The sequence below is a fragment of the Acomys russatus genome, chromosome 17, assembly GCF_903995435.1.
Source record: "Acomys russatus chromosome 17, mAcoRus1.1, whole genome shotgun sequence".
In the NCBI taxonomy this organism is placed as follows: Eukaryota; Metazoa; Chordata; class Mammalia; order Rodentia; family Muridae; genus Acomys; species Acomys russatus.
Window position 1 is genome coordinate 56,391,400 of NC_067153.1, and position 24,489 is coordinate 56,415,888.

At 41.8% G+C, this 24,489-nt stretch overlaps 1 protein-coding gene across 1 annotated transcript in view; it reads right to left on the minus strand.

Annotated features, from left to right (window-relative positions):
- Adamts20 (ADAM metallopeptidase with thrombospondin type 1 motif 20) overlaps positions 1-21,716 on the minus strand; it is a 121,128-nt gene extending 99,412 nt beyond the window's left edge. The window contains exons 1-3 of the mRNA XM_051160250.1: positions 21,439-21,716; positions 20,644-21,005; positions 8,551-8,713 (exon numbers count right to left, since the gene is read on the minus strand). Of these exons, the coding sequence (XP_051016207.1) occupies positions 8,551-8,713; positions 20,644-21,005; positions 21,439-21,529 (616 nt within the window). The 5' untranslated portion in view covers positions 21,530-21,716. The remainder of the gene's footprint in view (positions 1-8,550; positions 8,714-20,643; positions 21,006-21,438) is intronic.
- Between the last annotated feature and the right edge of the window lie 2,773 nt (positions 21,717-24,489).

Sequence of the window (24,489 nt, forward strand, 5' to 3'; positions counted from 1 at the left end):
TCTCGTATTTCTTATTCTCCTGTAGATTCACAAATAAATTAACAGACTCAGAGCTCTGCCATCAGCAGGCATACTTTAGCCTGCTTGAAATCTACACAAAGAGGCCTATATCCAGATCAAAAAGCCTCCTTTAACAATTCCTTGCAGGTTTTTTTTTGTTTTTTTTTTTTGTTTTTTGCTAAAGGCTGCTTTTCCAGTCCTGACTGCATGGAAAAAAAAAAAAAAAAGAAAGAAAGTAGTCAGTTTAAGTTTTCCTCCTCAGTGGCAGAACAGCCTGTCCTGAGCTGCAGAGAGGAAACCCTGTCTCCCTCTCTCTCTTCCCCATCCTTACTGGCTGCCTCCTACAATCTCCAAATTTAAAGTGGGTTTTGAATTTAGGTATAGAACACGAGAAAAAGACACGAGTCACTGACTGACCCCAAGGAGAGAAAGACGTCAGTCACCAGTTTGGCTGACCCCAAATTGCCGACACTGCGTCCACCTGCCTCAGTTTCCCCCTTGGACCCGTCGAAGCTGGACTTTGACAACAGAGATTTAGGTAAACACTCATATACAAATAAAATGAGTAAGTGTTTTAAATATTATTTCATTCCAGAGATCCAAGGATGATCAATATAAAAAATAAATCATTTTAATATATTACAGAAGTGGATTCAAGACATAAATCATATGATCACTTCACTAGATGTAAAAACCTTCTTTGAAAAATCCAACAAGCATTTACAATGAAAATTCTAGAGAGAACGGGGTTGGTGAGAACATGCCCTACCATAATAAGGACTACATATTACAAATCTATAGTAAACGTCATGCTAAATGGAGATAACATAAAAGCATTCTTATTAAAATCAGGAATAAGACAAGTTGTTCCCGCTCCTATTTAATATAGTGCTAGATGTCTTAGATGTAGCAATAATAGAAGAAAATAAAAAGAACAAAAATAGGGAAGGAATTGAAATAGTCTTATATCCAGGTCATAGCAGCTTTACTCTTTCCATGAGCAATATATCATAAGTTTAAGTAGCATAGAGCCAAAGGTTCAGATTTACTTCACCAAGCATTGGCAACTTAGTTAAGTGTTTTGGGAGCAGAATATAAAAATATAAAATAAGCTTCATAGCTGATTAGTGATCGTATATATATATATATATATATATATATATATATATATATATATATATATATATTCCTTTAAAGTATATTTTTGTGTAGTGTGAATTACATTCAGTGCCCTGCACACCCTAGACATGCATTCTAGTACTGAGCCACATCCTATCCCTCCTGTTTCATCTTGAGGCAGAGTCTTAACAAGTTTCCCAGGCCCTGTGTAGGCCCTGAACCTACTCTGTAGCTAACCCAGTCTGGCCTTGAACTTCCAATTTTCCTGACTATAGAGTAGTTGGGATTACAGGCCTGTGCCACCAATCCTGAGTAAAACTTAAAATTTGTGTGTGTGTGTGTGTGTGTGTGTGTGTGTGTGTGTGTGTGTGTGTATTCTCAGTTCACAAATATATTTTTTCACAAATCATATATTTCATGAATCTTTCAAGACAGTCAAACTTCTCTCTTTTACCTGCTGAGTAAATCTAACTGAATAAGGACTGTATACAACATCATGATGTCCTTTCACAGCACACACACCATGAGCCAGCAGTTTACTGAGTCCCACCGACAAGCCCTCATCTTCACTGCTCTTTTCCTGTGTAATAGGAGCCTGTTAAAAACCAAATCCACATACTAGAGGTCTAAAGAAAATAGTAACAGTCTGTTGAAAAAACAAAGTGGGGGTTCGGCTTCCTGTCACCTTCTGCTTTGTGGAAGATCTTTCTGTGTGTGCCTTGCTGTCTGTATTTCCTTATCCCTAAAGCCTTTCTTTACCAAGAAAAAAATAAAAACAGAAAAAGAAAGAGGGATAGAAGGAGGTGGGGAAATGGGAATAAAGAAATCAAGAGGAGATAAAACCAAGTAGACTTGAGAGAACAGATGATAAGGGAAAACATCTGTTCATCTTGGTCCACACACAAAAAAATTTTTTTCAATGAAACTCAACATCAACTTTTAATGAAAACCGTTAGTAAACTAAGTACCCAGGATAGTAAATTAAGTAAAACTATGAATTTAGGTGAATTCTTTAGTCAGTAGAGGGTACCTAAGAGAAACCTAGAATAGATATTGTATATATCAGAAAAAGTTAAAACTGTTCCTACTTTGCAACTGGAAATGAGACAAGGCTTTTCATTACAATTATCCCTGTGGACTATTGTAGCAATTCCAGGTAATGAAGTAAGCAGAGGAAATAAAAGACTGAAATATTAGAAATTAATAAATAGAACTGCTTGGTTATTTATAAACCTAAAAGAATGAACAAATTCATTAAATGTTACAAAGTTGCTGAATGTAAAGGTCAATACAAAAAAGTCTACATTATTAAATAATGGTAATAATATTAAAATATAATTATAAAATTATCTAATTTGCTACAATATAAACATTTTTGTAAATAATATATTCATTTAAACCCAGAAGGAAAACTAACAAAAATATACAATACTGTAATGGAAAAAAATCTATAAGATACTTAGAAGATTAAAGAATAAATATATAGTAGAACATACAGATAAGTTAGTAGGCACAGCATATAAAAATATCACTTCATGGGGCCTGGAAAGATGGATGGGTGGTTAGGAGCGTACATTGCTCTCGTAGAGCATCCAAGTTCAGTTCCTAGCACATATGTCTGGAGGCTTAAAACCACCCGTAACTTCAACTCTAAGGGATCTGATCTCGTCTTCTTGCCTCCAGGGGCATCTGCACTCATGTATACACAGAGAGAGAGACAGAGAGAGAGACAGAGACAGAGACAGAGACAGAGAGACAGACAGACAGACAGACAGACACACAGAGACAGAGACAGATAGAGACAGAGACGGAGGGACAGAGAGAGACAGAGACAGAGGCAGAGACGAAGGGACAGAGAGAGAGAGAGAGAGAGAGAGAGAGAGAGAGAGAGAGAGAGATTTTAAAAAGGTTTCATTTGACCAGACCATTTTATTGATTAAATGAAATCTAATCTAAATATCTTCTTTTCAGTTTTTTTTAATTTAGCAAGTTGATTGTAAAATTTCCATGTATGTTTCAATGATTGAGGTGGTAAAAAAAAATCTGAATGCTCCTGAGCATCCTCCTCCCACACACCAAGAACTAGGACAGAGCTATGCTGCTATGAGACAATATGACAATGCTGATGTAAGGATGCCAAAGTGATCAGTAGAGGGGATTACCAAGTCAACACACACACACACACACACACACACACACACACACACACACACACACACACACACGGAACTGTTTGGGAAGGTCTAGGAGGTATGGCCTTATTGGAAAAGGTGTATGACTGAGGCTGGGCTTTGAAGTTTCATTCTCAGTTAGTCCCTGCCCAGCTCTGTCTCGTGCATGTAAATCCAGATGTGCGCTCTCAGCTTCTGCTCCAGGCCCATGCCTGACTGCCATGTTCCCTAATAGTCTCTCTCTCTCTCTCTCTCTCTCTCTCTCTCTCTCTCTCTCTATATATATATATATATATATATATATATATATATATATATATATATATGTTGTCTTGGTCATAGTGTTTTTCACAGTAATAAAAATATAACTAAGACAGCTGCCCTCAATAAGAGGGACTGGGAATGGCCAAATCAGGCCAGACTAAGTCATTAGAAACTCATCCATGTTCCCCATGGAACTACCCAGAAGAGGGACTCCCGATCAGCTGGTTGGTACTGTGACGAAATGTCTTAATGAGGCTCCCGCAAACATTACAATGACCGTGCTCTCACTTACTTTACACTACTGGATCACACTCCCACCTAGTGTCCTGTGTTTCGTCTGTCCCGTGAATGGTCCAAGCACTTCCTCAGCTACAACGTGTACACACTTCAGCTTTCATATAAAATGCTTTCTGCTCTCCCTCTTCCCCAGAATAATTATTCAACCTTTGTATTTTAAATAATCCATTCTTATGTCAGACAGACTTTGTATGACTTATATTTCCTGGCTAGGAACATCCCCCTATTAAGCTTCAAAGCATCTGCTACAGAAAAGCTATTTTGATACCAAAATTCCTCAGCTGTTTGCCCAGAACTAACTTTTTGCATAACTGTTATGGGAAGAATATGAAAAATGAAATACGATATATCGTTTTGTTTTAGAGAATATGAAACTTAAAGCTGAGAGGTGAGGTGACCAAGGCAAACTACAAACTTAGAAACAATTCAAGACAGAAATGCACTAACTAGTAAGATACTGAATTGTCTTGGATTCTAAATCTCACATCTTAAGCTTGTAGAAATCACGGCAGGCACACTAACCATAAGAGAACAACTGGACATAAATTATTAAAGAATTGACTATCAATCTGCAATAAACTGTCTCTGTCGGTCACAATTAGTATGAGAGCCAAGATTGAATGACCCACTGTCATTTTATCTCTGCGCACCGAGGGCACCCAGGTCTTTACTTCACTGGCTCCTGTTGAGAGCAAGGTGTTGTCACATTTCTTAATTTGAGGAAACATATTTTGCTGTGGAAATGAAATATTTGAAGTTAAAATCTCCTAAGGATAACAGACTAGGTCTAAAACAAGACAAAGGAAATGCAAGGGGCAGAGGTGAGAGCTGCAGTACAAAAGGATAAATGGATATTAGAAGGGTTCAGAGCCAGACCAGCCAAGTGCTCAGCGAGTACCCAGACACATACGTCAGAACAGGGAGCACTTGGACCTAAGGCAAAGACTGAAAAACGTTCTGAACAGAACAGAAGAGCCGGTGTGTCAAGGATCTCAAAGGCTTTTGAGACACAATCCCTCTTCCTTGGAAAACTCATCAACACGCGAGCCAAAGCAAGTCCACGTGGGCCAGCGGACGGCAGACTTCCCAGAAACTAACAAGAGGAGTTGGCTAGGTAGCAACCAAAGCCTCCCACTGGAGAGGCAGACGCTGGATCACTGGGCCAAGCCAGCTACATAAACCAGCCAGAGTTGGCAAACTCCAGGCTCAGTGAGTGGCTCTACTTCAATCACATCAGGGTCCCCAAGGGACATGCTTTTCTTCTTGTCTGCAGGCCGGTACTAACCAGCTCTCCTGTATGTTGTAATATTAAGGACTCAGAGACAATAGAAATCGACAGGTTTAGAAAAACTCAACTAAATGTCCTGTCACTCTTAGCTGCTTTCATCCTACTCACTCTCAACAAATGCTCGGAGGCTCTACTCCACAACACAGAGAAATGCAGTGGCCGGAGACTTGGGCAAGGCTCACCGGAGTCCGTCTGTCCACTGAAGACAAACATTTGACAGACAAATATTAGAGCTCTGAAGTCTTGTTCCATTTCAGTGAACACTCCCAGGTTTCTTTCCCCCTTTGTGTTTTATATATTTTGCTTAGTGTTTTTGGTTTCTTTCTATTTGTTTTGGTTATTTGAAACAGGGTTTCTCTGTGTAGCCCTGGATGCCCCGGACTCACTTTATAGACCAGGCTGACCTCGGAACACACAGAGATCCGCCTGCCTCTGCCTCCTGAGTGCTGGGATTAAAGACATGCGCCACCACGCCTGGCTTATTTTGTTTCGTTTCACCAGTGGCATCTGTGAGGGTTTTGTTTGATATCTGCCCACTTTCATGTCTCTTTTTACTACTATCCCTGCATCCACCGGACTGTATCTAAGCCATATCTGTACATGAGATCCTGGTACCTACAACGGCTAGGATAACCAACCAATTTCATATATATGACATGAGTGCACAGGGTGAACTCTGACCTTGGAAACAACTTAATCTAATTCATCAAAGCTACAGTCAAAAAGGATTAAAACCATTCAAAAAATGAAATCACTTTTCTGTTTAATTATGATGTATTAAACTTGTAGTTCTTACCTCTTTAAGAAATTCTCTTGAAGATTCAGCTGTTGAAATAGGAAAGATACTGCAAAACTTTATGAAGAATGATGGAAAAGAAAAACACCTTGCATAACATTTCACTAATTGTGTTCACAAATCTTCATGTTTACTAATGAAATGATAATTAGTAGCTAATATTTAAGGTGACTAATTGACTAAAAATGTACATGTTAATTAGAACTGAAATGTGAGGAATCTATTCATAAGAATAGATACTCCATTTGTTTTAATAAATATTGTATCAACATTTGTACATATTTTAATTATATGTACATTGATATGTTATTATATGTACATTAATAATTACATATAATTAATAAAAACAAATGCCAGTTTTCTGGTTGCTTTTCATTTGTAATTTTCGTTTGTTTGTTTGCTTGCTTGCTTGTTTGTTTTGAGACAGGATTTCCCTGTGTAGCCTTGGCTGTCCTGGACTAACTTTGTACACCAGATTGGCCTGGAACTCACAGAGATTGGCCAGCCTCTACCTCCCCAAGTGTTGGGGCTGCAGGCATGCACCACCAAGCCCAGCTTCTTTTGTAATTTTTATCATATGTCTTTAGTATGAAAAATCTTTTAAAGCAAAGAATATGGCTTTTTTTTTTTTTTTTTTTGAACATTTTCCTGGTAACAACAAGTGCTAAGCATGAATATGAAGGCCTGGCCATCACCGTGTGACACATTATGCATTCAGAATGCCTCTTGGGGGTTTTCTTCCTACAAAGCCACACAATTCATTAGAGAAGCTATTCCTGAATAGTCAATCAGATTGGGCGTGAGCTGCCTTCTATAGCGTCCCATTGTGAAGCTGCAGAGCCATTTGTGTTCTCTTTGAAGCCATAAAAATGAAACCCTTACGCTCTTATTAGAAGCATAAGAAAAGCATCTGTTATGTCAGGAGATTTAAAGCACAGCCTTAGTTGCTTTGAGAGCCTCTCCAAATGGCAGTCTTGTGACAGCAAAGGTTAATTACGAAGTGAATTCCCAGAGTAACCTTCAAAGGACGGCATATCATCACAGGCCACCACGGATGGCATCGCAGCATTTGGAACCATAGTTTATGAACACCTACAACCTTCAGTAAGTCCTTCCTAATCCCACTCTTTGTGCTGCTGCTGTTGTTGTTGTTGTTTTAGACTTTACTTATTCATTTTTTAAAAACACTTATTTATGCATATGAGTGTTCTGTGTGCATGTCTGCCTGAAGAAGAAAGCATCAGATTCTATTATTATAGATGGTCATGAGCCACCATGTGGTTGCTGGGAATTGAACTCAGGACCTCTGAAAGAGCAGCCAGTGCTCTTAACCACTGAGCCATCTCTAATCCCTAATCCTATTCTGTTATCTTGGCTTTGTATTTTGAGGATAACTGCAGGTGCATTTTCTTTATAGTTTTTATGCCATTATGTGAATAATGAAGGCCCATGCATCTATGTGGACCCAAACCTAATTTTTGCACATAGTACAAGTGAAATATTTTACAAGCCTCAGATTTATCCTGCAAAAAAAAAAAATATGATTCTTAGATCCTAATATATTATAAATATTAAGTAATCTGAGTTTTATAAGAAAAGAGGATAGAAATACAACTCAAACACATTACTGGATCTAAAAATAGCTTTGCAAAAATAAATATGGGATTATCTAGCATCCGGGCACACCTGGAGAAACACTCAGACAAAGAGGATGGGGGAAGCGTTGCTTCTCATATCAAAACCCTGAAAACGGCCCAAAGTGTCACTGGGAAAACAGATAAAGGGGCCATGACATACTCAAATTATTAAATATTTTGCAGCACGAAAATGGAGAAAGTGCTGTGACACACACCAAAATAGATGCATCTGAGAAGCAGGCTGAGTAACACGCTGGTCACAGAGACCTGCAAACAGTGCGCTTCCCTCAAGAGAGTTTAGAATCATGTGACCTGGAACAATGCGGGAGTGGTAGTAAGAGTCCACCGAGAAAAACAACTTAATCAACTTTCTCTAACTTCGTAGATGCAAATTAAATATTCTTTGACTAAAATCTCCCCAAATCACTACTCTTGCTTCTCATAGCTCCCACTCCACTTTTTACTTGTGTAAGCTCAACTGTCTACTATAAATTCTATACACGTAATGCATATTTGGGGCTTCATTTCACCATAAAAGTACTTTAAATGGTTAATTTCTAATGCATCCTTTATGGGAAAATTTTTTCTTAAATACTATTTAAGAGATGCCACATCTTCTATAAATTTGTAATTTAACAGTTGAACTTAAGCAAGTAAAAAGTAGGGTGGTAGCTATGAAAACAGGAATGGTGATTTGGGGAGATTTTAGTCAAAGGACACTTAATCTGTACCTAGAATAATCTCAGAAGCACTACTGTGCAACAGAGAGACAATGTTAATGAAAAGGGAGCTCAGCCTTAAAATTGTTAAGAATAAATGTTATTTTTTTAGCCACAGAAACCATCTCATAATGTATATAGTCTTCATATGTAGTAGTAGATGATGTAAACAATTTTGTCAACTAAAAATATAGATGATAGCCAATGATATTTTAAGTAGTACTACAGTTTGGCCGAATGGTTTCCCTTCAAAGTTTACCTGAAACGTCACAAGGCCCATGAGAGTGTGCAAAGGAGCTGCTCTTTAGTTCCTGCCTGTATATCAAATGTGGCTTGTTGTGGTCATCGTCACCGTCACTTCCATCCGCCTCCATGACAGGCTCTAAGAAGTATTCGCCATCGTGTGCTCTGAATGTTCCCATCTGGAATGGAGAGAGCAGCGTTAGCTTTCACCAAGAGTCACCGTGTAGTGAATTCACAGAGTGCCACCAGACACCACAGCACGCAGGGCTGGGACTGCAGCTCAGAGACAGTAGTGATGTGTGCCTCCCTAAGCCCCGCCCACAGCATGACAGTGACATGAACAACAGCAGAGCCCATTCACTAAGTGCTATCACGTGAGCACGAGCTTCCTCTCTGTGGGTCATGCTTCCGTCCACACTGTGCTGAATGATGTTGCAAGACCACATGCTATCCCCATTCACCTGGGAGAGTGGGTATTCCACACATCCGAGAAAAGCACTGGACAAGCTCTCAAAATGAAGAAGATCTAGATTTGTTACACACATTATGTGCTGCTTGCTTTGGTCCATGGAAGGCAATGCAGGGAGAGAAGACCAGATAAGATGGACCTGGAGATGTGAACTCAGAACTTGCTTGGGAAAGACAAAAGTTAAAGGAGCATTTTCACAAAGAAGGATCTACTTTCTGAACACCAGATTCCCACAACAAGCTTGCTGTTGATATTTGCACTTGGATCATATCTCCACCTTAACATGCCTGAATTCACTCTTGGTGTTTATTGAAAACTGTTGTTTCTGTTATGGCCCATTCTTCAGTGAATGGCTAACGTACTTCCAGATTGCTAAAACAAACAAGCAAGCAAACCCTGGGAGAACCCAAGGACAGGATTTTCTCTTCTACCTTACACCAAGCCCACTGCCACAGCCTGATAGCTCAACCCCCGCAGTATGACCACAATTAAATGAATTATCCCAAGCTTAACCATCACTTCCACGATTGAATATACTATTTGTCCTTCCTAAGCACAAAAAACAGCCCCCTACCTTCTAGTCCTCACATTCTAAGTCACACAAGAATTTCCTCACCATGCATGCAGCATGTTAAACCAATGGGAAAGATGAACTATTTAATTACTGATGTTGCATCAAGTATACAGACAACCAGAAGGGATGAATTTGAATCTATCACACAGAATAAATGCCAACAAATTTATGGTGTAAACTCCTAAAACAAAACCATAAAAATCCTGGAAGAGAAATTGAAAGAACTACTTTATAACTTTGAAATAGGGTAACATCATGATGCTTACCCAGGACTGTTGCAGGATATTTGATCCTACTGTGAACCTGAGATTATGAGCTCTAAAACCCTGTTTCTTGTTTGGTGTGGTTGAGCCCTAACACACACTTTTAATCCAAGAACTTTCTGCTTGTTATAAACAGGTGGTTCAGCCAGCCCTAGCACACACCTTTAATCCAAGAGCTCTCTGTACACAGGATTTAATAGTTAACCCTAGGCCAAGAGGCAGAGCAAGAAACCAACTGACAGGGATTAAATAATAGGAGACTTTGAGTTGGAGGGTATTTAAGACAGTATGGACCATGAAACAATTAGGAATTATATAAATGTTATATTCATAGCGCCTTGCTTATTTGTATTTGGCAACCTAGGAGAAAACATCTTTTCTATTTTGGTGGTCCTTCTTGCTGTCTGTAGTTTATTTATATATGTGTAATAATACAAATGTATATGTAAAAGTAAAAAAAAAAAAGAAAAGAAAAGGAGTAATATGAAAAATAAAGGCAGTATGGATAAAAAGAAACAGGTTTTTGAGATTTGAGCTAGCAAGGTCTTTGGCTTTTAGTTCTTTACCTTTTCCACCTGAGCTGTAAGCTGAGCTAGCAAGGTTTTGGCTTTGGGCTTTTTGGTTTTTCCTCTGGGACATGAGCTGAAAAGGAAGATCAGCTGGGTGCTTTCTCTGCTCGTCTGGGCTAGCAGGTTTTCACCCCAGCATCTGGCTCCTGAGTCTTCATTGGTGAATCAAATGAGTTGGGATTTTATTTCTTTATAGCAACACAGGTCTGTCATACCAAGAGAACAACAAGTAGAACAGAGATGAAAAGTGTGCAGTCTTGTGGGGAAAGGAGCAAAAAAAAAAAAAAAAAAAAAAAAAGCTGGGATTGCTAAAGCCTTTAGGACCATTGGTTAGATACTTTACACTCACTTCTGCACACGCCTACTTCACCCATCAAAGCCTGCACAGAAAAGCCTAACTGAAGGTGCCACTGAAGGGGTCCCCTGCTGCAGAAACAACTGCAGCAGGCTTTCTGCAAAAACAACTGCAGTAGGATCAGCACATAGAAGCTGATGCAACTGTGACCCAAATGTCACACTACATCTCAGCTTGGCTATAGAACTGGTAGCACTGTCCATAAGGTCCTGGTTTTACAGGTACAGAAGCAGCAAGAGTAAAGGGGTCCAACAGGTATGTGCCAAGGTCCTGAAGGCCACTGAGACCAGGCAATACACGTCAGAGTCTGAGTCCCCGTACAGAAGCCACAAAATGACATTGTGAAGGTTAGCTCTAAAGCTGCATTTGAGCACATGTGCATAAAAGATAACAGGATCATAAAATATCTGCCAAATGAAAGCTAGAGGCATGAGTAGAGCCAACTCAAAAGAGTGGCTGTGTGTGTTGTAGGTTGTAGGCTGGGATGATGGGAATTCCGAAGCTCTTTGGAGCCCAGACGATTCAATCACAAGCCCCAGATGCTAGACATGAAGCTGCAGTATTTGGTGTTTGCCCTGTTGCATTTGGGTCTTCTCTGGTCCCTTTGAGAATGGGAATGTTTCTTTTATGATAATGTGTACTGAAAGTACACAACCTTTATATGTTTGTTTTTGGTTTTGGTTTTGGTTTTGGTTTTTTTTGTTGTTGTTGTTTTTTGTTTTCCTTTTCAAGGGATGCAACTAAAAGATTCTTTTGAGTCTCAGAAGAGAGTTTGAACTTTTGAACTGTACATTGGGGGTGTTAAGGACTGTATATACCTTTGAAGGATACATTTCAAATGGGTACATTTTGGATCTTAAGATGACCATGATCCTTCTGGGCAAGGGGCAGAGTGTTATGGTTTGATTGCAAAATGTCCCCAGAATGTGTATGTTTTAATACTTGGTTCCAAATTTGTAACATAGTTTTTGGAAGCTCCTAGAAACCTGAGAAGGCAAGGCCTTATTGAAGGATGTGGGTCATGAGGAACAGACTTTGAAGTGTTGTACTCAGCCTCACTTCTTGCCCACTCTGTTCTTCCAGATTGCAACACAATGCCTCACTGCCTTCCCTACTATGGTAGATTGTATCCCCTTGAACTGAAAGACACAATGAAGCTTTCCTTCCTTAAGTAGCATTTCTATTAGGAATTTTTGTTACAGCAATGAAAAGAGTAAACAACACAATAACTTGTACAAGTTACTTGTAACTCCAAAACACATGCACATACAAGCAACACTAAATGGACTTAGTAAGGGATACATATATGTTATTTAACAATTATTGTTACATATACATATATGTAACAACAATAGTTAGAAAAGAAGAGATCATGAATGTGAGACAGAGTTGGGGAGTCATGGGGCAAATTAGAGGGGAGACAGTGAAGTGTTATGCCAATACAACATTTCTGTAGGAAATTCTCAAAAAATAAAAATTTAATCAGTACGTAAATTTTGGAATAGTACAGTAAATGCCCCAGAAGGGGGAGAGGATAATACTATGCAAAGACAGGGAACAGTGGGTGGGAAGGAAAGAGAGATTCCAGGTAGAGACAGCCAGACTGAAGCTGGAAGAATGATGAGGTACCTGAAGTAAATTAGGGGGGGTGCCTCAGATAGGGACTGAAAAGCTTGGGGAATCTGGGAAGAGCTCAGAAAGTTCAAGTAATAGAGAAGTGAGGCTGACACTGTACCAAGAGGAGGTAGGAAGTAGGCGATGGCTTGGAGAGACCATCTATTTTCAATGACCTAATCACCAGGATCTAGGGAGATGGCTCAAAGACAGAATGCACGCTTAGCAAACATAAGGGCATGGGTTCGATCCCCAACACAGCCAAAGTAAAATAATTGAAATTCAGTGCGTTGGTGACTCCAAAAGACTGAGACTATAACATTTTTAGGAAAAGGCAAAGGTCTAGAGGATTTTTATTTATTGAGCACTTTTCTAATGGTCTCGCCCTCCTATTTCACTTATTCTACAAATGTGGAATTCGAAAGCCTAACCATAAGTAACTTACTTTTCACTATACACCCAGACTCCAGCATCTCCAACCTTCCCAGAAAACTAATTCTGCCCATCCTCTAAGAGGTAACAAAGAAATTGTTTTTTATATCTGAGCACATGGGTTCATGGGAAATCCTTTTCTGCCTTTAAAAAAGAAGCCTGCTGAGGAGGAGAAATATGATGGTACTTGGAGAAAGATGCAAATAGACATGAGCTGGCCTGTGGCTTAGCTAAAACCTACCTATGACATCACTGTGAATGATGCCCTGTTCCCAAGAACATTCCCATATCCATCATACATCTGTTTGGTTTTCTCTTGATCAAACGGTACTTCAATTTCAATGTTTCAGTAAAGCTCACAAGATCTGACCTGTGCTCCCGTAAGAGAAGAAATGGCTGTGCCAGAGCCTATTAGCCCCTCAAGCTGAGACTCTGTCAGACCTGCTGGTCAGGAACAGACTCTGCAATGGACGAGGTTTCCTCGGAGTCTGTGTGATTTGAAATACCAAGCTCCCAAAACTATGTGAATAATTTGTTTCCAAATCTGATTTTCATTTTTATTTATCAAGCAAGGACTGTTAACTTCCATCAGATTTTCTATGGTCCATCCCAATGGAAGGGACCTCCTGTTTAAATAATAAAAAACACTAAGGTTATGCCAAAGGCTCCCAAGGAAGCTATTAATTCAAAAAAAAAAAAAAAAAAAAAAAAAAAAAAAAAAAAAAAAAAAAAAAAAAAACTTGGAAAGGAACCTGGTAAGGAATTTGAGGACTTGACAAAACAGGTGGTTCATAGACTCCCATTTAGCTCATGCATATTTTTAGCGTCCTGTCTATCTTCAGATGAACGCTACATACAGATCCAGAAGGAAGCCAGTGAGGTTGTGCCTTATTTCACTGACTAGCAAACACTCCAAAACTAGTTTTCACTTGTGCAGGGGTTTCCTGATTACTAGAGGTCTACTCTCTGCCAAGCTGTTCTGAGAGACCATAGGTGATAATATAACTGGCTTCAATTTGTTCTGCTGAACATAATTTTTATGTATTTAGAGTTTTTTGTTTTTTGTTTTTTGTTTTTCTTTTAACAATTGTATTTCCAGAATGCTATTTCAGCATTATGGCATTTATGTTTTTCAAAATACATGCCCAAAACACATACTGTTACTACAACCAATAGTGAGTACTCAAATTTTGTAAAGAGAGAAAACAAGTACAAAGGATAAATCTACTGAAATCTTTCCCCAAAATATGCACAGGTCACCACACTCCACCTGAACACTGGAAAATAAGGAGCTGCTGAACTGAAAGGTTTTTTGATCTCTAATCACAAAGCCCATATATATATATATATATATATATATATATATATATATATATATATATATATATATATATATATATATAGAGAGAGAGAGAGAGAGAGAGAGAGAGAGAGAGAGAAACCTAGCCATGCATCCTAGGTTTGCACTTATGGAAACTTAGGCGTGCTATTTCATATCTCTCACTCGGGTCCATTATCTTTAATAAAGTTATAAATAGTTTTGCTTATCCAACTTCATAATTAGTATGTGCTCCAATGATTCATAAACCAAAGCTCAGTGGCTACGATGAAAATAGAATACATTTAAGGCAGTATATAAATATTCTACTACAAACATTCATTTTATATATATATATATATGTATATATGTATCTCCACTCTTCTCAACATGAACAAAGTATAAATGCTGTAAACTAAGAGATCACAGCTAAGCTCTGAGATTTATCTTTGTCTGCTGATTAGATGCCTGACACCTGTTCAATGTACAACAGTTTCGATGGCAGTCCCCATACAATCCAGCCATGCTTAGGAAAATGTACAACACACAGACACACATTGGACGTGTGAATGAACCACTGACAAGGAAAATATAAGAACTGACTCCAGAAGCAAACAGCAGAAACTCAGTGGCATGCAGCTCCTTAAAGGTAACTCCTCCATTCCGACAGCACTCTCTCTACCTGCTGCGCCATGCGGGCAGCTCCAGGTTTCCAGTGTAAACGTGGAGGGATGTGATGAAAAGGAAATGCACGGCTGATAATTCCTCAAACTGGCCCTTGACCAAGTCCTAGCCCATCAGGACTAAACAGAAACAAAACTCGGAGCCGATCTAACCTAGGATGTAAATGGTCGAAGGACTTGGACTATGTGTCCCAGCAGACTTAGAAAGAGAATTTCTACAGCTCCTCTCTCTCTCTCTCTCTCTCTCTCTCTCTCTCTCTCTCTCTCTCTCTCTCTCTCTCTCTCTCTCTCAGGTATCTAATGACCCATTGGGGAAATAGCCATATTCTTGTGGCCACAAAGGCCTCTCTCAATACCCCCCCCCAAAACTCTGGTGAAAATATAAAACCTAGAATCATCACAATAATGAGAAATTAAAGCTACGGCAAAGTATTAAGAGATGCTTTACAAAGGTACGACAAGATATATTTATCATATATCACAGAAATGTTATAAAACAGCAAATCAGAATATATTCTAATAAACAAATAAATAATAATGAATGCACACAGATATGTTGGATGTCCTATTATCTATAGCATGCTTCTTTATTTTGACATATGATTCCCTTCAGCTACCTGTGCAAAGCTGCCTCTCTTTCTTATCTGTTGTTTGCCCCATTTTTCCTCTACCAAAGCTATCATTACACCTTGCCATTCTCTCTTAATTATTTAATGAAGCTGAGGTTTTATTCATTTTACCACTATTGTAAGGATCCAACATGTTATAGACTCTTGGCAGTCACAAGTTAACCACACGTGCTTTTAAAACTTTGGTAATGGACGTAGGAAAACATGTAAAGCAATTATCAAAATCTGAATTGTCAGAAGCCAACCAAACTTTGGGGTGATTTATAATCAAAGGACACATGAGTCTGAACTAAAAGTGATTCTGGCTGTTTTCATTGTAAAAATAACCTACAAGGGCCTTAATTTAACTCAGCATTCCAAAAGCAACCACACACACACACACACACACACACACACACACACACACACACACACACACTCACACAGGCATGCACACATGTGCACACTCTAACACAAGCCAGCATCCTCCCTCAATTCCATGTGGCCATGGAGCAGAAACCACATGCCTTCCAAAAGGCAGACTGGTACCCTCATAACTTATGGACTTCCTAGAAAAATTAATCATGGAAAGCAATAGGAAACACCCTTGAAGCCAGCATAGCATCTCTATAGTTCTTCCATAGAAGGAACAAAAGCCCTGCAGATTACCAAGTACAAAGCATCCTCTCTTCCTGTGGGAAGTTAAGGCTGGGGTAACAACCACACAGCTCACCATGTGTATGGGCCATGAGAACATGAGGCTCATTCATACTTCCAAGCCCAACAGACCTCAACCTGGACCTTATGGAAAAAACAGGACAGTACACTCTGACTTTGTTCTTTGAGTCAAGAGATAGTGCCCCTGTGAACATTCGTTGACAGGGTATGACTGATAAAATGAAATAGGAGAGAAACGTGGTATTTGCTGGACAGAAGGACGGTCTGTGGTAGGCTGCTGATCACCAATATCTATGCTCCTTGTTCCTTCTGGAAATCTCTCTGCCAAATATTTCTAGTCATTTTCCATCTTGAAAAAGCCAAAAAGCACCTTCTCATAAATATATGGGAATGGCTATGCCCATTTTGGGCTGAGATAGACATGAACCGGCTGACCTGCTCCATGCTCTTACTATCAAAATAAATGATTCACCTAGTATGTGAATATATCTTAGTTAACACACTCAATACCACCAAGCATAGAAAGACTTTATCAGAATAACTCTATGCTATATTTTCCCTATTCATCCATCCCCTAAAAGTTCACAAATATGTTTATATCCCTTGCTTAAGGACGCCTGATGACATATATTCATTAAGCATGTATATATGCACTGTTTCTATGTGCTGCTGGCCTTGACAATGCTGGCATAACTAACCAGGTATACATTGAACCTTTTTATGTCACATCCAGATGCATGCTCATGTGCATGGAGGTCAAAGCATAAACACAGATATCATAATACCTCATGCGCCATTCCTTCGCTTTGTGAGGCAGGGTCCCTCCCTGGAGCTCACCAAGGAGTCTAAGCTGGCTGGCCAGGGACCCACCTGTCTCTGCCTCCACAACACTGGGGTTCTAAGCCAAGCGCAAGCACAGGACTCATATCCCAGCCATGAGTGCCTCACCAGAAGCCTCCTGAACTGCCCAACAGGCTAAATAAGCCCACCCAGGATCCTGGTATTCTCTATTTGGTCCAAGTTTACAGTGAACTCCCCATTTCTTCCTTGGCTTCTCTGATGATACAGGTACTTCCCATAAACCAAATCACATTTTGATATTTGCTTCTTGAAGAATGTGGACAAATACACACTAGAATGTTAAAAGTAAAGGCACAAGAAATTCTCCCATATCACTGAGTATTTGTGTAAAACAATAATGACCCAGAGGGACTGGCTAGATGGCACAGTAGCTAAAGGCGCCTGCTACCAAGCTTGGAGATGTAAGTTTGATGCCCCAGAACCCACATGATGGAAGGAGAGAATCCACTCCTGCAGTTTGTCCTCATAAATGAATTGATAAAGTAAGCAACCATAGAAGGACATATGGGATCACATTAGTACTCTAAACAGGAAGTTTAGAAAATGATAAAACTAATTTACTTTTTAGGATAGAGTCAAAGCAGTGCAGCTAATTATAGACAGTGTCTATATTTGGACAACCTGTTAGCGGTCGACAGAAGCAGCTCAGGAGTCTTTACTGAGTGCCACATGTTAGGCTGGATCTCTAATCCTATGAGAAACCCTAACGTAATTCACATGGCCACAAAAGCTACTCTAGAGAATACGGTACAATCCCAACATAATCCACATGGCCACAGAAGCTATTCTAGAGAATACGGTACAATCCCAACATAACCCACATGGCCACAGAAGCTACTCTATGAAAAGACAAGCACAGCATCAGGTTTATATAATCAGAAAACTGTTTTTGTTTTGTTTTGTTTCAAACCAAAAAAAAAAAAAAAAAAAAAAAAAAAAACCCTCACTGCTTCTAGTACCATAAAAAATAACGCAGCTAACTTCTAGGTGTTCAAGTTTGTCTCTGAGAGTCTTTGGAAGAATAAAGTCCACTAAGCAATGTGAAAAAGGCATTAATTGGAGCTGCAAGGGATTGTTGTCTTTGAATATATTATGTGTTACATCCTGTCACATACATCCTAGGAATAATATTCCAACTTACTAAATATCCTGGGTCACTTATCAACATTATGAGACCATAAATAATATCACTGTGTAAAGTAAGTTTAGAAATAAATATGGGGGTTCATATCCTGATGGATGTAATTCTGTAGCAGTCTATCAACGGATTAATAGGTTTCATAGGCCATTACCACACTACACATAAATACTTTATAATGTTCTACTTTCCTATTTACTATATAGTTTGGGAACATATAAATCATTATTTTAAAATCCTTGAATATTTGGATAAATACTTATGGGAAATAAAAACCAAACCAAAAAAAAAAAAAAAAAAAAAAAAGGAACATTCAAAGAACACACACACACACACACACACACACACACGTCCTGCGATATAGTAAAAAGGGGATAAACCATGTAAACACAAAGACCTGTAAGAGTGTTAAAAATTAGTAATACAGAAATTGAAAAAAATACTTTAAATGCCTTGGGTTAATTGAACACTAGCAACTAGATGGAATCAATAAGACTGCTGGGGTATAAGTTTGAACAAATGTTCATAAAGAAATAATTTTGACAATATTAATTTGACTTTCCTGACAAGTTAAGCCTTATTTTTAAGCCTCTTTTAAAAAATGGAGTAATTTTCCTTGAAGTACAAATTTCCGTGTATTACTGGTATTTCTGCCATACTGGTGACATAAATATTTTACATTTATCTATAGCAGAAAGGAAGAAAATTATTGGACATGTCTTGGGTAAAAAACAGCTAGTTCTGGTGCACGCCTTTAATCCCAACACTCAGGAGGCAGAGGCAGGTGAATCTCTGAGTTCAAGGACAGCCTGGTCTACAAAGGGAGTTCCAGGACAGCCAAGGCTACATAGAGAAACCTGGTCCCAAACAAACCAGAAACAAATAGAAAAGATTATAGCTTGAAAAGGAGCAAAAGGTGACTTAGAGTTTTAATGCTGTGATAAGCGCCATGACCAAAGCAGCCTGGGAAAAGAAAGGGTTTATTACATCTTACAGCTTGTAGCCCATCACCATGAAGTTAGGGCAGGAACTCAAGGCAGGACCCTGTAAGTAGACACTGATACAAAACCCATAGAGGAGTGCTACCCACTTACTTGCTCATGGATTTCTCGACCTGCCTTCTTATACCACCCAGGCCCACCAGGCCCAGGGTGGCACCAGCAGCAACAGGGCTGGGGGCTGGGGGTTGGGGGCTGGGGGCTGGGGGCGGGGGCAGGGGTCTGGAGGCTGGGGGCTGGGGGCAGGGGTCTGGAGGCTGGGGGCTGGAGGCTGAGGGCTGGAGGCTGGGGACTGGGGGCTGAGGGCTGGGAGCTGGGGGCTGGGGGCTGCAGGCTGAGGCCTCCCATATCAATCACTAGTTAGGAAAGGCACCATTGGCTTCCCCAGGGCAACCTGGTGGAAGTAATTTCTCAATTGAGGTTCCTTCTTGCAGAATGATGTACACCTGTGTCAAGTCACCTTGCCATAAATGCTAGCCAGCGCCATTATTAACCATGCTCACTTCCAGGACACCTCAGATCAACTTGAAAGTAAGTGTCATTACAATTTGTATTCCTACCAGTGCTTAACTCAAATAAAAACAGTGAGGATTTGGTGTAATTATCTGAACACCTTCCGGAAAGTATGGTCAATTCATTTCTATTAAACAAAACTTGTGATCATGAGAAACCTGTGGCCAAGTTCTTTCCTTCAGCTGTGGCTGCACCACCAGGAACAGGGTAGCTTTGTCCGTAATAAAATGATGCTCTCATGTCACAGTAGCACTCACATAGCGATGGTTTAACTTGGCAAACAGTGTAAAGCAGTGTACAGACTCTGCTAGATTGCATTATTTCAGACATTCATATTCAAGTATGCATTAACACGTCACAAATTAGCCTGGTAGTATTTTGATGGTTTAGTTAGCTGGCTTCCATTTTAACATGTGTGACGTTGCACATTTAAAATGACTATACTGACATGGGTGTGATACAGGATTTCATTTTCTCTCTCTTCAGTAAAGTTCTAAAAACTCCCTCTCTTTCACTATTGTCATTTCTAGTTCTCCCATACTAGTAATTATATTTGCGGATATTTTTATACCTTTCCTAGACCAGTAGGCATCAGCTTCTATCTTCTCCCTCTTCTAAGCCTCAGATTGTCAGTGAACATCCCAGTACCAGAAAGAAACAAAACACACTTCTTTTCAAATCTTGTCAGTTTTTTAATTTGTGTATATTCAATAATTTTCCTTCCACTAGTCTAATTTCCGATTCATTTACTAAATTTAAGTAAGTCAGAGGATTGGGCGTCAACCCTGCCCAGTCGTGATGCCCCTGAGTGAAAAGAGCCTGCCCTGAGATTGTAGAAGCAGGACCCAGAGGCCACTCATAATCGCCGCTAGACAAGTGGATGAAAAATGCTCTCTCAGCCTATGGCCTGGGTTCCTCTCTGGTGGATCCCTCTGGATTTCTCAGAGGAACCTACTAGGAACCACCGTCCCCACCCCCAGGCAGCCCTGGATTGGATCCAGAGAAAACCCATAGGGAGACACACAATCAGGCTTACCAGTCCCCCACAGAGACTGAAGACTGCGGTGTGGTCCTCTCTCTCGTTGACCTGACCACGGTAGAAGCAGTGGCGTAGGTCTGGGGGCTCTGCACTGCCTCTGCCTGGCCCGTGCGCCGGGGTCCCCAAGTGCACTTCGGTGTAGCCTGCAGCCAGGAAGGCCGCGTCTGCGCTCAGGTTCAGCTGGAAGAGCTGCCCATAGGCGCGGATGCGGTAGTGGGTCCTGAGCGGAGGAGGCTCAGGCACCCCGGAGCTACGTTTCTTCCGGCTGAAATGCCGGTTCTGAGGGAACACTTCTCCGAACTCATTGACCCTCGCAGGAGTCACCACTTCATAGGAGGCCAGAGTCTTCACCAGGGCTTCTGCAAAACACAGCGAAAAGTCTATGAAGCCCCGACGCTGTCCAACCCATAAACTCTTGAACCAAGCATCTCCACTCAAGGTCCCCAATCGTGGTCAGTCCCAGGGGCGCGACAGATGCACACGCACACACGTGGGCTCTGTGACCACGTTTCCCACAGCTCCTATGTGCCCCACACAGACCGTGCAACCCACCGCCCTACGCAGCCACCTCCATGCCAGCCCCTCTTCTCTTCCTTGCCTCCAGCAACCGGTGTGTTCCAGGTGCACGCTGCCCCGCGTCCCACCCGTGCCCGCTACATGGTCAGGAAAACCTGTCCCCAACGCACAGGATTCCACGACATCCAGGGAAGCCTCCGGGGATGCTCGGAACTGGCCGGCCTGAGGTCTCCGCGAGCCCGCACCACCCACTCGCACCCATCCCTGCGACCTTACCCTGTCGTGGGTGGAAACGAACTTCCCAAGATCCAGTGAGAAGGAGCGAGAACGGGCAGAGCAGCCCGGTCAACCACTTGGCCACCCGCATGGCTGCACACGGGGAGGGGGGGATTCCGACAGGGAGGCCGCCGGCGCCGCCGGCTCCCCGCGCTCCGCTGCCCTCCTCCGCGCTCTAGCCGTTCTCCGCGGCGTCTCAGCAGCCTCTAGAGCACACGGGACTGCAGACCAGCCGGCCTCGCTCCTCCGCGGATCCCCGCTCCCGGCGCCGCTGCCTCATCGCGCGCTGCCCGCCTGGTTCTCGCAGGCCCGCGCCCCGCGCTCCCGCGCCACCCTGGGAAGCGCTCGCCGCCCGACCCAGCGGGAACCGAGCCAAAGTAGCGGGGCGCGCGGGGCGGCGGAGAGCCCGCCCCCCGGCCGGGCCCGACCAATCAGCGGGAGGCCAGGCCAGCGCAACCCCGCGGGCGCGCGCACCGCGACCTCCCAGGTTGCTGCAGCTCGACGTCCCAAGGTCTGGCCAGATCCCACGCGCATCGACAGGTGATAGGTGCAAGGAGTTAATTCTTACGATGAAATGACAAGTGGCAGACGGGGGCCTCTGCTGCTCACGCTGCGAGGTTCTTTGAGGCTTCCAATGCAAAATAACCAGCCATGGGCTAATGTTACCAACGGAGGTTGTGATGGGGCTCAGTTTGGAGGGTCCCTGTGTGTTGAGTGACTCTGGGACTCGGGGGGGGGGGGTGGTACTGAGCTGGAAGACTTCTGTAAGGCTGCACCAATCGCTTGCGGAAACTCAGTGAGACCATTGGGGTTCCCAGAGCTCCGGTCCCACGTTGTGATTCCCTGTTGCCCATCTCAGTGTTTGGCTTTGTGCTTAAATTTGCACAAAGGGCTCTCCCCAAAACGTATATAAATGTCACGAGCTACAAAAACATCTGCCCGTTTCTGGGGCCGGTCTCTCCGCAGTGTGAATAAAGCCCTCTGTGCCTGTTACCCTTTTCAACAATAAGTGTAGCTCAGAATTCATCTGCGTGGCAGGGTCCTTTGGCAGGGAGAGAAAAATAAGCTTCTTTTCAACACTGCTTCTTGTGTCGTGAATTCACCTGTTTGACTCGCAGGCTCTGCAATGACTTCTGTTAGCAGAATGAAAACAAAGCGGGAGGGAGTGGGCAGCCTGGCTTGAAATCCAACCAAGGCCATTAAACAGAGTAGGTAAATCTTCGCGGATACAATGAGATGAATGCCGTTCGGTTTGGTTTATAGTCGGCCGGTCGCCCTCTGAGCTCTTTGCCATGGAAATTGCCCTCTGACGGTATGACCCTTCCTTTCATATCGTGGGCATCATTGTCTATTGTTGGCAGCAAATATGGCAGAACAGTTTTAAAGAGAGAGCTTAAACTTATATGTGACAGTGAAATTACCAGCTGAGTGATGGTGTAAATCACCATTAGTCACTCCCTTTTTTTTTTTCTTCCCCCATCCTCACAAGTGCCATTTCATCCATCAGAGAATTATAGAGTGTAGTAAGTTTTCTGCCGAGGTAAGAATGTGGTGGTCTTAAAGAGAGCAAAAGCCTTTAGCCGCACTTGGATATCCAACCTTTACCTTTATCATAGTACAGTTTGGGCACTTGGCACTTTAATGGCATGCGGCTCTAAACGCAACTTGGCATTTGGAGCCAGGCCTCTCCACATTACAAAGAACTAAAAACCAGAACCATACCACTTAAATGGCTACCTGGCTGCTGAGAGAGACCTCATATCCATCATTGAACTTTCAAAGCAGTACTTGTAATGGAACATTTCTTTTTCAACATCTCTAACATGTTGGCAATACTGTTAATGGAAAGGTACGTGTGCTGTCTGTGTCACTATAACCTTTTTAATATATTTTAATTAATTCTTTGAGAATGTCACACAATATACTCACCCTCACTGCTCCCCCCAACTCCTCCCAGATCCACTCCCAACTTGCTTATGCTTTCACAATTTTGTGCCCTATTATCTTAATAACCTCCTGAGGAGTCCAGCTTGCATCTGTGTTCTCTTGGGCATAGAACCATCCAGGAGTGTGGTTAGCCTACAATGAAACTCACCCTTGTAGAAAACTGACTCCTCTCCCCCGGAAGTGATTGCCTGTCCATAGCTGGTGTGTGCTCACAAGTCCCCTCCCACTGCAGGCTGGAATGCTGATTGGCTTGATCTTGCACAGGTGTTATGCAGGCGACCTCAGCTGCTGAGAGTTTATGGGTGCGGTCCTGTCCTGCCCCTGCCTGGCTCCCTTAATCTTTCCGCCCCCTTTTCCACAATGGCCCTCAGCCTTGGGGGTGAAGTAATACAGGTCTCCCATGTGTAGCTGAGAACTCTACAGACACTTGTTCACTGTACTTTGACCGCTTGAGAGCTTCTGCAGTAAGCACTGTCCACTGCAGGAAGAAACTTCTCTTATCAGGAGCTGAGACCTACATCAACCTATCAGTGTAGAGAGATAAGTTTAGAGGGTGCCTGACTCTGTCCTCTCACCAGAATCTTGGTCCTGAGGCCTGTGAGCTCCCCCAACAATATGTTTGGGGCCAGATTTACAGTAGTGAGCCTGCATTTCCTCTTAAATCCAGTCAGAAAGTGGTTAGTTACCCTCATAAAATATGAACCCATAACTCTCTATAATGTTGGAACACCTTCCTCAGCCTTCTGGCCCAATATATCTGACAGAAACTATTTGTGAGGTAGGAACTATTGAGGACTTGCTTGCCCTGTCTTGGCAGAATTTGGCAGTCATCTCTGCCTGCATCCAAGCTTGCCCTTTATTGGGTAGAATTCTGTCTGTGGTAGAAATGAGGACATTTTACCTAGTGGCTTGTTTGCCACATTTGAAGCCATCTCCAGAAGGAGGTTCTTTGATGCTCATCATCCTCTTTGAGGTAGGCTGGGTATTGCCAGGAGTTAACCTGTCTCATTGTCAGTGAATCTTTAAAATAATAAAAACATTTTCAAATGCCATATTCTGCATGTCTCTGAAGTTTTTGAAAGCCTTATCTAAGTACCATACCTT